The sequence below is a fragment of the Alosa pseudoharengus genome, unplaced genomic scaffold, assembly GCF_046254945.1.
Source record: "Alosa pseudoharengus isolate Yale_2024_CS ecotype anadromous, Long Island Sound unplaced genomic scaffold, YU_APseudo_1.1 YU_APseudo_1.1_scf_11, whole genome shotgun sequence".
Lineage (NCBI taxonomy): Eukaryota > Metazoa > Chordata > Actinopteri > Clupeiformes > Clupeidae > Alosa > Alosa pseudoharengus.
The window spans coordinates 14,439,960-14,453,282 of record NW_027468576.1 but is presented as its reverse complement, the minus strand read 5'-3'; the positions used below and the strand labels follow the sequence as shown (position 1 = coordinate 14,453,282).

The window sequence follows — 13,323 nt, the reverse complement described above, 5'->3', positions numbered from 1 at the left end:
ACACACACACACACACACACACAAACGACTTGCTGCTGAGGGTGGCAATGATGTGTGGATATGAGACTCTCATTTTGGTCCGACCCTGAGCTGGTAATGCTGCTGTCATAGTGTAATATAAGAGTAACTCTCTCTCTCACACACACACACACACACACACACGCATGCACACGAATGTATGACATGTGTTTTAGTCCTGCTTGGGTTGGAGAAGTCTGCTCGGTTTCAGTTTTTGAAGTTTATAAATATTTTTCTTTTCTTTGTCTTATTTGGCTGAGATGAGAAAACGTATGTCTTCAGAGCTGTTGTGTTCTCTCCCTCTCTCTCTCTCCCTCTTTGTAGATACTGAGCAACTGTTTGAAAATCATCAAACAACAAGACTACCAGATTTCGAAGAAAAAGCAGCTGACTCCGTCGCTTCGACTGCAACTCTACCTCAATAACTGCGAGCCTCTTTAAGGAATGATTTCTCTGCAAGTCTGAAGACTTAATTTTAATCACTTTAGTGCTAATCCTTTCAACTGTCTGCCCGTAATTTATAAGCCAACAAAAGGACAATGCAATGTTTGATTTGTAAAGAATAAAGTAATTTCTTTGAACTTAATTTTGTACTTTGGACTTGTGTGTGTGAGCATCATTCTCTTATGGGTATTGAAAAAAAACAGAGGGCAGTAACTTCAAACATCAAAAGTGTCTTTATGTGGTTCTTGTATTCAGAACTGATGAACAAGAATGATACAATTCTGAGTTGCGTTTCATATTATTTATACACTTTTAATGCACACCAAGAATGTATAATACAAAGCAAGATAGATGGTATGTTGAGAGTAAAGTGAGATTAGTGGTATGTTGAAAATATTTCTGTGTAAAAATGGTCAGTTCGCTTTAAAATGTAAACAAATTGACAAGCAACAAGGCAATAGCCACAAACATTTGCCTCTGCTTGCTGAATTTGAATGCATCTTGGGCTTTGGGCTCAACATACCTTTCTATCTTGTTTCGTAGTATACACCTCAGTTCTTTGTCTCAGGTATTTTCCAATGTATTTATTATTATTATTATTATTATTATTATTATTTAAAATATTAGTAAAGAAGAAATATAAATAATGTAACCAAAATCCCCGAAACAAATAGCACACACTGAAATGCTGGGAGAACTCATGAAATGGATAACTGTAAACGGGAAATATTACATATCTGTCTATACTGTTAATACTGCACATACACTTTGTTACTACTCTCTTATAAAATTTCCTGATAACAATGCAAATATCTGTACATATACATACTGTAGATATTTGTGTATAATTATTGTCCATACTGCTTATCATATTTATTCTGCTCTTATAATGTCATTGTTAATACACTGCACATATCCATACTGTGAACCATGCCACTTTAACTGTCTATACTGTTCACACTGCTCTACCTGTCTATACTGTTCAAACTATGTCATACTGTTTAAACTGCACTACCTGTCTATACTGTTTACACTGCACTACCTGTCTATACTGTTCATACTGCTCTACCTGTCTATACTGCATACTTAGGTCAAACAGAACTACCTCAGCCATTTATTGGCCTGACTTTTGCACTATTGACTGTCTACTGTATGCACAATTGCACAATTTCAACCAAATTTTGCTGCTCTTATTTCTTCATTGTATGTGCCTTCTTATTTTTACTTTTTATATTGTTTACTTGAATGTTATGTTTGTCTGTGGACCTGGTAAAATTGGTAAAATATGTCTTGTCTCCACCGTGGGATAGTAGGAAACGCAATTTCGATCTCTTTGTATGTCTTGACATGTGAAGAAATTGACAATAAAGCAGACTTTGACTTTGACACTGTTCAAACTATATGTCATATACTGTTTAAACTGCACTACCTGTCTATACTGTTTACACTGCACTACCTGTCTATACTGTTCACACTGCTCTACCTGTCTATACTGTTTACACTACACTACCTGTCTATACTGTTCATACTGCACTACCTGTCTATACTGTTCACACTGCACTACCTGTCTATACTGTTCACACTGCTCTACCTGTCTATACTGTTTACACTGCACTACCTGTCTATACTGTTCACACTGCACTACCTGTCTATACTGTTTACACTGCACTATACTGTTTACATTGCACTACCTGTCTATACTGTTCATACTGCACTACCTGTCTACTGTCTACATGCCTCTTTTGGTTAAACACTAACTGCATTTAGTTGTCTCTGTACTTGTACTCTGCACAATGACAATAAAGTTGAATCTAATCTAATCTAATCTGAAATGTCCACTATGTGACCCAGAGGGACTGGATATGTGAACACAAACGTCTGAGTTATTTTCCCTTGGTATCATCCAGGACCGACCCTGCTAGCCCCCTAGTACCGAGCCCAAGTTCAGACCTGATGCTCCAGGTAGTTTTATGGAGGCAGGAAGACACAGGGCTTAAAGCAGATAACATGTACGTGTCTGAAGTGATCAGAACAGATATAACATGTTAGAATTATCTATATTTTGAATCTTAAACAGCCTGCCCCACGTCTGAATTCATTCAGGCTTCCTGCCTGGGAAGTTGCAAGCGGAGCGGGAGAGAGCTAGAGGGCCAGGGCAGTCGGGTCTGGAGAACCCCTGCTGTGTCGGGTTGGGAGGACCTTGTAAACCAGTCGGCCCGCTGGGGGCCCGGGAAGGCAGGGCAGCACAGTGTGTCCCCTCTGGCTTGCCATCATCCTCTGCTGTGGCCTCGGGGCTTTGCACGAACAGCGGCTCGGAGGGGTGCACGTCGGGCACCTGCCATATCCACGCCTCTTTGGACTTGACATACAGTTTGCAGATCTGCAGGAGCACAAACATTGGTTATGCATGACGGCACAGCATAACAGACACAGGAGCCCTCTCCAGACCCCCTGGGGTGTTGCACTGCTCACCCTGTCTGGGATGAAGTGGCCAAGCCCGTGGGCGTACGTGTAGTCTCTCCCTCCATATGCGCTGTAGTTGATCAGGGGGAACATATGCATGACAGGAGCAACTGATCCCAATCGCATATATCACCACATGAAAGGTGGTCAGTTGATGTATTTTGTATTCACCCTGGCGAGCTGCAGAGAAAAGGACCTCTTCTAGCCAAAAGGTTCCATCGCTGCGCATAACAGCTGGCGGTGGTAGACTAGATTCTTCTCCTGCTCCTCCTGAAAACATTCAATTCAACTGAATTCATTCAATTTGCCGTCAACATTCAATTAAAATTAAAATAAACAAAGATATTATTTAAAGCAGCATGTGCTAAACAAAGATATGTTTTGTCCACAGGCCTGGCCCCGTATTAAGAATTGAAGTTATCTTTGCTTTTAATGATGAGATACCTGGATGCCTGCAATATGTTAACATCATGAGAATTTTGCAATAAAAATTGCACAGGGCAATAAACCTGTTATAAAGGTATTGGGAGTAGTGATATGGTATTATGAGATATCCAACATACAGAACAAACATAACAGGCAGTCGAATACATAACAAACATTACAGAGTCGTTAAGAAAGTCGTTTACACTGCTGACCACTACACTAAATTACTGGTACAAAAACAAATGATGTAAGATAGCACACACCAGGAGATGATGTTTTCACAAGGGTCTGGGTAAGCTGCAGTGCCTAACTCTGTGATGACAACCCGCCGTTGTTCGGTTACAGCTCGCACAGAAGCATCAGTTGTGACAAACCTGCAGAGACATGCTTCTGGATAAGCTTGTATTACATACAGCACCACAAAATACAGACCAGTGGCGTTGTCTCGTTAGCTGTATAGTGGATATACTGTGATGTAGCAGTTAGCTATAGTGGGCGTACTGTGATCAACCCCAAATGTTAATACCTCGCTATACCTTAGAATAATAAGGTTCTATCTGACATTTTTGTCAAAATGGAGTTATTTACATATTTTTATTGTTTGAAAGTTTCTTAAGTTCAGATGAGGTGTTTCTTAAAGTTGTGTACACATTTGGACTTTATATCAAAAAGAACTTGTTCCATTTACCATGTAACTCCATGGAATTCTAAAACTTTGAAGCTCAATATCTCAGAACTACTCAAAACGCAGATAGAACCTTATTATTCTAAGGTAGCGACCTATCATTTCCTATTTTAAGTGGGTATACTAGTCCTGTGTAACACGTAGACTACACCACTGGTACAGACCAAGAAAACAGCAATATTTGTGACGACAGGGCGGCCTAGTGTTTGGGAAATGATTCATTTGACCCCTGAGGCGTATGAATCTTTCACCATAAAGTCATGAAATCCCAAACTAACTGGGTCTCTGAGTGGGTGGGCTCAGGATCCATCAGCAGGTTTGATAAACAACTTATTTTTTGCTCCTCAGATAACAGAAAGTGCCACACAGGGCTGCTTTGTGCTCTGAATGAAGTCCCCGACAGCTCTACGAGAGACTCTCTCAAATGAGAAGCGGCGGAGACAAAACATTCAGCATGGCTGTCAGCATTTTTTTTTTGCCTTTTATTGCATAGTAATATTCATTCAGTTTAAATACATCAGACAGGAAGATATGCACTAAAAACATTACATATCTATATCTCTATATCTGGAGGTTAAACAGGTACATTTAAAAACACAGATGTAAAGCCAAGAGGGAAATGTGTAAGTCACTACTGTGCAATTTGGAGGTTTACACTTTCGAGCTAGGTAAATAAAATTGGATGTCAGACAGACCATGCCATCTATAGTGGTTTAAACCCAACAAGACCATGCCTTCTGCAGTGGGTTAAACCCAACAAGAACAAAAGCTATATCCCAAAATCATACCAGTCTACTTCAGATTTTACGGTCTAAATCCCAATGTTGAGAGAATAAGATATTATAATTTCTGCTAGATGAACAACAAGCTTACAGTAAAAGATTATACAAAATAGTGCAATCGTTTCCCTTCAGTCCCATTTGTCTATATAATAGTAATCGTTTTGGAACAATATTACTTGTGCACTGTGCAGATTACAGAGCGAAGCATGATGACAGAGAACAGATGAAAACAGAGAACAGACAGCCTTAAGGTTATGCCAACAGACAGAGTCTCAATGAAACACCAGAAATAATAAATTAGCTTTCATACTTTGTACCAAATGCAAACACCATATACATGTATGACAAACGTTATGGCTGCAGAGCACCAGTACTGAACGAGGGTCAGTCATATGTTACAGTACTGGCTGAGAGTTTGAGACTTACAGAGACGAACAGAAACTGATACACAGACATACCACGAGAAAAGAAAAGGCGAAGACTGGATATCGAGCCGTTGTCCTGCATAGTTGATAGAAAAGTAAGAAAGGCCAGCACACATATTCTGGACACATATTCTGTAAACAACTGTAAACAATGCATCACAAATAAATAACCATGTTGACTTCAAAAACAACGGAAACATACACAAACACAGGCAAAAACACACGCTAAAACAAAACTGATCAGATGAACACGGAGTAAAGAACTTCAATTGAAAGATCTAACAGAGCATTCAGCCATGACGTAATTAGTAAATATAAAGCTTAAAAACCAGACAATCATTAGCGAATACTGAACGTCTTGGTCTTCTTGATGCTGATGAGCATTGGTGGCTTGATCTTTGGTTTGTCTGCAAACAGCTGAGCTTCACTTTCGGTCGTGGGGAACCGGCGCGCATAGATGTCTGGATACTCCTTCTGGAACTGAGAAGGCAGCAACATGTAAGGCCCACTCTAGTGTTGTCACTCACACCCATCTGCTATTACTTATTGTTACACTGACATTTCGTACCATAGCTAATGAGTCAGTATCATGTATGTTCACTGAAACAAAGTTATAAACTCTAATCCACTCATCAGACAGAATAAAGAGTGAATGACAATTCTATTATAGAAATGTGGATAGAATGCCAAGAAACCTCCAAAAGGCCTCACCAGGAGTTTGCAGTTAGTGGACCAACAATGACCAGTCAAGTCAATGGCTTGCCATCAAGGATATAGCCCTGACACTCATTTTGGACAATACAAAAACATTTTCTATACATACACACAACTTATTTCCAAATGGTTATTTGGATAGATAGATAGATAGATAGATAGATAGATAGATAGATAGATAGATATAGAGAAAGAGATGGAGAGAAAAAAGGGACAAAGATAGAGACGAGATGAGAAAAATGAGAGATAGACAGAAAGAGAGAGAGATGTGACGTGCTGTACCAATTTGAGCTTCTTCTTCTTCTCCTTGACGCTCATGGCTTTGTCCTTGATGAGACTCTCGAGCAGGTCAGCGATGGCCGCCTGGGATACGGACAGCTTCTGCTCCTCAAACTCCTGCGTGCTGATCAGCCTGCAGAAGGAGAAGGCCGGCATGGGCGGCCCTGTGCCTGGACACATGATCTGAGGAACACGGGGAGGAAGGGGAGAATACGACATGTGAACAAGACACTGGGGAGGAATAAAAACACTGAGATGAACTTTATTGTTTACCTACCCAGTCATTACTGTGCTGAGGCTGGATTGAAAACAAGGTATGAAAAAAAGGAGTGGATGTACTGCAACTTATATGCAAGTTATGTGTTATATGCAACAAGCATGATATGCAATGGCATTATTTTCAACATTTATTTATGCAATAAATTTACCGGTAGATAATTTACACATTACATTTAGCATATTACTCATCAAAGGAACACGATGGAAGAATAGATATCTTTGCTCAATATATTCAACGCCATTTAGCGCTATGACGGTACCCAGTTAATCAAAAACCTACTAATCCTACCCGATCAACAATGTTACACAGTGTAATATCAGCCGTTCCAGTGACACGTTGGCAATGTCAGAGACTTTGACATTCTCCATATTAGAAGTCAGTGTAGGATCAGAATGAGTCTGAAGCAGTCACTTTAAGATGGTTTGAAACAGGAGGCAGAATAATCAACCATCTAAATGTTTGCAGTGAGAGTGTGCAGGGCTACCTGAACTTTCTTGAGGTAGGCGATGTGGTCCTGGGCAGCGTTGTGAAGGTAGAGGGGGACCTGCAGGATCTGCTGGTGGTGGTCGATTAGGAAGGAGAGCAGCCGGCTGGCCAGGAGCTCGTCCAGATCCTCAACCTCCTGGCAGCTCAGAACACACTGGGAGAAGGTGTGGACCATCTGCAAAAGCACAACAGCACAGGAAACACTTACATCACTTCCTGTGCACAGCACGGCCCCACAGTTTATGTGGGTAAAGGCAAAGGGTGTGTGAGTGTGGGTGGGTTCAGGAGTGTCCTTTACTGTGTTGACAGCTGCAGAGGTTGAGGTGAAGTGTTTGTTCCAAAAGCTACTTATTTTCCTTTCAATTTTATTTTTAAAGCCTCTCTTCAGGAGGATCCAGCCTTTCTCAAATAAAAGCTCAGACTCAAGTCCTGCCAAATGCATCTGCTTCAGTCAATCTCACGTTCAATACTTCAGGTTCTCAAGTTCAATAGTTTCTAATTAGCTACTCTCACACACCTTTGACACATCAGGAGAGGAATGCTGAGGTAACAGAGTTTAGATTTTGGTATTGCCTTGAGGACAAAGCCAGGCATGACAGTTTTGCCATGTTATGTTCACCTTTCCAAGGAAACACATGTGAGAGAGAGAGAGAGAGAGAAATGTACGTAGATGTGAATGTAAGTGTAGTCAGATTTTTTTTATTCTAAAGTATATATTATACACTATTGCTGAAGCTATTACTGTCCTCTGTTTTTTATTTTTCCTCCCTTTTATTGTTTATTTCATTATTTCTTTTATCTTTATTAAAATAATATTTTAATATTCATGTCAATAAAGCACCATTTGATTTGATTTGAAAGAGAGACAGTGAAAACAGCTGTAGAGAGTCGGAGTGTGTGTGTGTGTGTGTGTGTGTGTGTGTGTGTGAGTGAGTGAGTGAGTGAGGTGTCTCACCAGCGTGCGGGTGCCGATGGCATGGTGCAGGCGCGGCATGTCTACGTTCTGGCTCATGCGGGACACCATGCGCATGAGCAGCTGCAGCTTGCGCCGGCTGGAGGGGGGCAGCAGCAACGAGCACAGCTGCAGGGCCTCGATGGCCACACGCTCCAGCTGGGGCTGCAGCAGGGCTACACACACACACACACACACACACACACACACACAGACATACTCAGAGGGAGTGCACCAAAACACAAACCTGTGGATAGAACATGGATAACTGCCTCCTACCAAACACACACACACACAATCAACACAAATGAGGCCTACTACTGAGAACAGCACACACACTCCTTGCTCAAATACTGCGCTGGTGTCAAAACAGCACACCTACAGGAAAGATGTCAAACTACCGCTACACACATTCAACCAACTCTCGGTTAGCGGTCAGCTGTTACCCAGACGCTCCAACATTGCTACAACACATACGTAACCGCTGCTACATACACATCCACAACACTCTCACAACTACAAAAAAGGTGACGGCTGACAACTACACTAAACACACACACACACACACACTCACTCCCTGCTGTTACAACAGACACTATTCGAGTTTCACACACACACCTCTGGTGCTCTGATACAAATACTACAGTTAGTCATTTGCATGTAAGGCCACTATCCATGAAGCATCTCAAGCGTGGAGCTCCAGCGATTATAAAGGAGGAGGTCGTCCTCCAGTCAGAGTATACTGGCTGCTTTTCAGCACTACTGCCACAAGATGCTTCATGCAGGGCATTCAGCACACACTGCAATGACTACTATGGACGATGATGCAGCAAGTGAGAACATTTAGGCATGATGTCTAAATGTACAAATGAGTAGAGAGGTCCATGTGAAAAATGTTTTTTAGTCGTTTTAAAAACTGATGACGTCTTTTACCCATAAACGTCTTGAATGGACTAAATACTTGAATCAAGTAAAAGCCAAGCTTATTTCTATTTTTTTTTTTAAAAATAATGTTCTCATGTATGACAGCTATTAGTTGGATAACAGGAGTACACACTTCGTGTAAATAAAGATTAAAGACACCATGTTAGTGTGTGAGATATAGTAGTTACAACTGGGGACTTCAACAGATGTTAGACATGCGCATGCACATATATATGCAACACAGCAGGCACACAAATGCACTCACTTACACATACATGGCCACTGACTCTAGCACAAACACATGGTCTTACTTTGGTCAGGACCCAGACGGCGGGTGTGAGTGGACACAGAGGACACACTAGCAGCAGTAGAGGCAGAAACAGCAGTGGCAGCAGCAGCAGCAGCAGCAGCACTCGTAGCTCTGGCAGTGGACCGGAACAGGTCCACCGAGCTCCGACAGCGCCGGTTCAGACAGTAACCGGGACGCACGTCCACACTGCTGCCCCCCAGCGCCGCCGGCCTGGCAGGCCCGGGCCCTCTCAGGTCCACGGTGGAGGTGAAGTCCGGCCTCATGGTGATCTCCGCCACCGGTGCGTTCATGCTGAAGCAGCTGGCCGACATCTCTCGGTGCTCGACGATGTCGGTCAGGTTCCCCACACTCCTGGGCCGGGCTGGCCTCAAAAGAGGAGCCGTGCTGACCGAGGGGTGATCGCTCACGGACGAGCACCTACTGCTACTGCTGCCGCTGCGAGCGCTCTGGAGGCTGGACAGCTCAGAGTCTGTGTCCGTGATCGCAGGGCTGCTGTCGCTGCAGGAGAGACTGGTCATGGAGGCGGACACATTGTGGTCTAGGGGAGCATCAGTAGCACTGCTGTGGCCCAAACGGGTAAACCTGCTGGTAGTGGACAACAGGTTCTCCTCCGACCTAAAGAGAATACTTTGTGAGCGCCTCTGCCCTTGTGCGCTGTTAATCCCTCCTGCCACCACTCCGGCTGTCGTGTCCAGAGAGAAACTCTGAGGCCTGCGTTTGGGGCCCGCAGCGGCAGGGAGGTCCAGGCAGCTCCCGCCGAGCAGCCGCCCACCACTGGCCCTGCGAGCCGCCTGGACCTTCCCCGCACACGCCCCCCTCAGGAGAGCCGTCCTGAGCTCCACTTTAGAGCTGAACACCTCCTTCATGGGGGACTCCTCCTCCTCCTCTGGGGCGTCCCTGCGGATGAGGCTGAGCAGTAGGCACTCTGTGGACTTGAAGAAGTTGACGCCATTCAGGTGGGGCGTTTTGTAAGGCGGGGGGCAGAGAGGCGCCTCGGGGTTTTTACGCTTGCCTCTGTGCGCTTTGGGACCAGAAATGTAGCCGCACAGAACTAGCACAGATCGGACCGGACACAAAGAAGAAAACACAAACACAACACATACAAAACACACACACACACACAGGCAGCAGGCCAAAGGATAGGGGAGACATGTGTAGGACACAACATGGATTAGCGACAGGAAAACAGTGCATACAACACACACACACACACACAGACACACACAAGTTAGCAATACAACCTCAGGTTACAGGTCAGTAGTAACATCAGTTGGTGAGTAAGAACCCATATTTAAAAAAGAAAACCAGTGAAACAATTAGCTGGAATTCAAATGAGATAAATTACTGGAAGAGAAGTTTACTCTCAACCTCTGACAGAGGACCTTTTGTTACAGGACTTCTTGATTTGTTTGATGGAGAAAAAACTAAATCAATTCTCACAAATGAATCAATTCTCCCATGCATTAATGATTTGCAAAAGCAACCGTACAAGTACATACCCAACACATTGACAAACAAGTCATAGTACTGAAATGTGAGGAGAGGTTCTGGCAGACTGCAAAAGTAGTCAGAGACGGTTTTAAACACATCCCTCTCAAAACCTGGGTAAGATGGCTGGCTGGAATCATACTTGGGCCCTTTCCAGAGAAAACAAAAAGAAAACAAGTTTTATATGGACACTCAATTCTTCTATACATCTTTCTTGCGGTCTATAGAATGAAGGCTTTGAGAACACTGGATAGTTATAGAAAATCTGAATGACAAAATAAAACAGCCATTTTAAAGTCATATTTGACTGAGCTGTATATGCAATATTGCATTAACTTTGTGCTACAGTACTACAGCTGCATAAGGATGAATTTCAGTGTTCATACTCACAGTTTGCCAAGCACTTCATGGCTGACAGAACCCAGTGTGGGAGGTCATCTGTCAGAATAGCAAAAAGGCCAATGTGAGACACACGCACCAGAATGGCTTAGTTTGTACCGCAAAACACAAGAACCTGACGCATGTGAAGCATGCTGCACGTCAGCGACACCCCCCCCCCCACACCTGTCTTATCTTCCAGAGTAACGACTCCATGCTTGTTCACATGGGTCATGTTGTAAACAATATTCTCCGAGTTTACTTGGGTCGGATCCAAGACCCCTTCAAGTGAGGCCAGTCCCAAAATTTTCTGTAAACTGAGAGAAGAAACAGGCCTATTTCAGCACATAATCAATGGACACATTTGTGACTATTTAGCCAACAAGTGTAAGGTGATCCGGCTGTAACTAAAACTACATACTGTGTTAAAGTTATGTTTCTCCAAACTTCCTGAGTGTCCTCGGTGGTCACCTCTCTGCGATGAACAGTCTCCTGAGGCACCGATTCTGAGGATGGCTCGAGGTTTTCTGGATCAATATTCTCCTAATATATTAATTGAATTACGATGTGAATGGGATTAAAAACCACTTGGAATGTCATATACTAGTATTCACAGAGCATTACTCCCACCAGATAAGGAAATACTAAAGTGTTTTGCTTAACAAAGAAAAAAGTGCTGCAATTGTGGATTAGAACATGTATTGCATCGACTTACAGACACATGTGTCTTACCAGAGTTTCCTTGTCAAATTTTTTTGAATGCCTGAATTTGAAAAAGCCTTCTTTTTCCTTCAGTGAGCCAGACTTCTTTCTCAAGGTTGGTGGGTAATTTGGGATTGGCTTCAAAGGAGACGTTGAAGGAAATCTAAGAATGCACAACACAAGCCATTTAAGATCTTCTTTGGTGATACTGGCTCTCCTCTTGTTAAATAGTCAAATACTATGCTGAATATCTGAGACCCAATGTTTACTTAAGTCTAGCAACTGAGTCATCACCAAGTATGTGTGAAGTGCAAGAATGTTATTTGCTTTGGCCAATACCTGTACAGTTGAGCATTGTCTTCAAAATCCTCAGTGCCCCATCTAGCTTTTACATCCTCGATGACGTGGTTCTTGAGAAACTTTTTCAGCAACTGCACTGTTTGTTGCCTGGTGACCTCGGGTCCGAAATTGTTATTATTCCTCAGGAGTTCATGCAACCAGTCCACCGCTGCAGCCGCGGTGAAACAGTTCCCGTAAACCCTGAAGTGCTGTCGATGTTTCCGTAGAGGCATGCCCGCACGGAAGAGCTTGGTCACTTCATTCCACTAGAAAACAATTGCAGTTTCAGGTTTTATTCTTTAACAGTTCACATAACGTTGTCGACATAACAACTCGCGGGGTACGAATTCTGTAACATGTAGTTAACGTTAGAGACAACGAATGAATAACAAGAAGTACCACTTTATGAACATTATGCATACCTAAACATTGAACAACCTGAAGAAAACCCACTATAGCTTGTTTCTTCCTGATGACTTGCAACTTATTTATTCATTGACCTTAGCTAGCACTGCAATTAGCCATGCATCTAAATTAGCTGTTGTAAATTCTACAACTGACGTTAGCTTCTAGCTATTATACTCTGTATGCTAACGTGTTATTTGGCTAAAGTTTCGCAAAGTTCTTACCAATTTGGTGGCTCTATATGGACCAGGTGTTATGACGTGGTTATTCATATCGTCATCCATGTCGATGTGTATGGAATCTAAATTAATTTTTACTGTCCGCCGTATTCATACTTTTGTTGTCTTCCAGTACCACGCCAACTGGGTATCTACAGTACACTCTCAACAAACGACTGAGTTGAGATTACACCGTTTAAAATTACGGGCCTGGTTGCCGAGACATTCGATTGGTCGGCACTCTTGTCACGTGTCAGGAGCTGTAAACAAGGGAAATGCTGATGTTGTTCTGTGTAATACAATGTGAAACTCGATAAAACAAAAAGATAAAAAGATTGCTTAAATTACAAAATAGCACATTCTTTATGGCAAACAAAAATTAAAACATTTTAGCATTTTACCTTTGTTGTGAAGACTATCATACGGCTATGGACTCTATGATCGGTCACTGCCACCTTGTGACCGTGCAACAGAATAGGACTGTAGCCTAGGCCTAGGCATACTACTGAGGGCTATTCAACAGTCTTGTAGCCTACACTTAAACGTGTGTGCAGACTGCAACTACTTTAAGCTACACTACAAGTAACGACAAACCAACTAGCCTA

The 13,323-nt window shown here is 42.7% G+C and overlaps 1 protein-coding gene across 3 annotated transcripts; it reads right to left on the bottom strand.

Annotated features, from left to right (window-relative positions):
- Positions 1 to 4,515: 4,515 nt before the first annotated feature.
- On the bottom strand, positions 4,516 to 12,878 carry depdc1a (DEP domain containing 1a). 3 transcript variants are annotated; one of them, XM_076278079.1, is made up of 12 exons: positions 12,725 to 12,878; positions 12,096 to 12,361; positions 11,787 to 11,919; positions 11,476 to 11,597; positions 11,241 to 11,371; positions 11,067 to 11,114; positions 10,688 to 10,825; positions 9,190 to 10,239; positions 7,958 to 8,130; positions 7,001 to 7,177; positions 6,240 to 6,419; positions 4,516 to 5,723 (listed from the first exon to the last, which is right to left on the bottom strand). In XM_076278079.1, exons 1-12 carry the CDS (start codon positions 12,782 to 12,784, stop codon positions 5,583 to 5,585), a joined length of 2,619 nt encoding a protein of 872 aa, XP_076134194.1. In that variant the 5' UTR covers positions 12,785 to 12,878; the 3' UTR covers positions 4,516 to 5,582. The 3 variants fall into 3 exon arrangements, with proteins under 3 accessions (XP_076134194.1, XP_076134195.1, XP_076134196.1); XM_076278080.1 differs by having other exon boundaries at positions 9,190 to 10,209; XM_076278081.1 differs by lacking the exon at positions 9,190 to 10,239.
- Between the last annotated feature and the right edge of the window lie 445 nt (positions 12,879 to 13,323).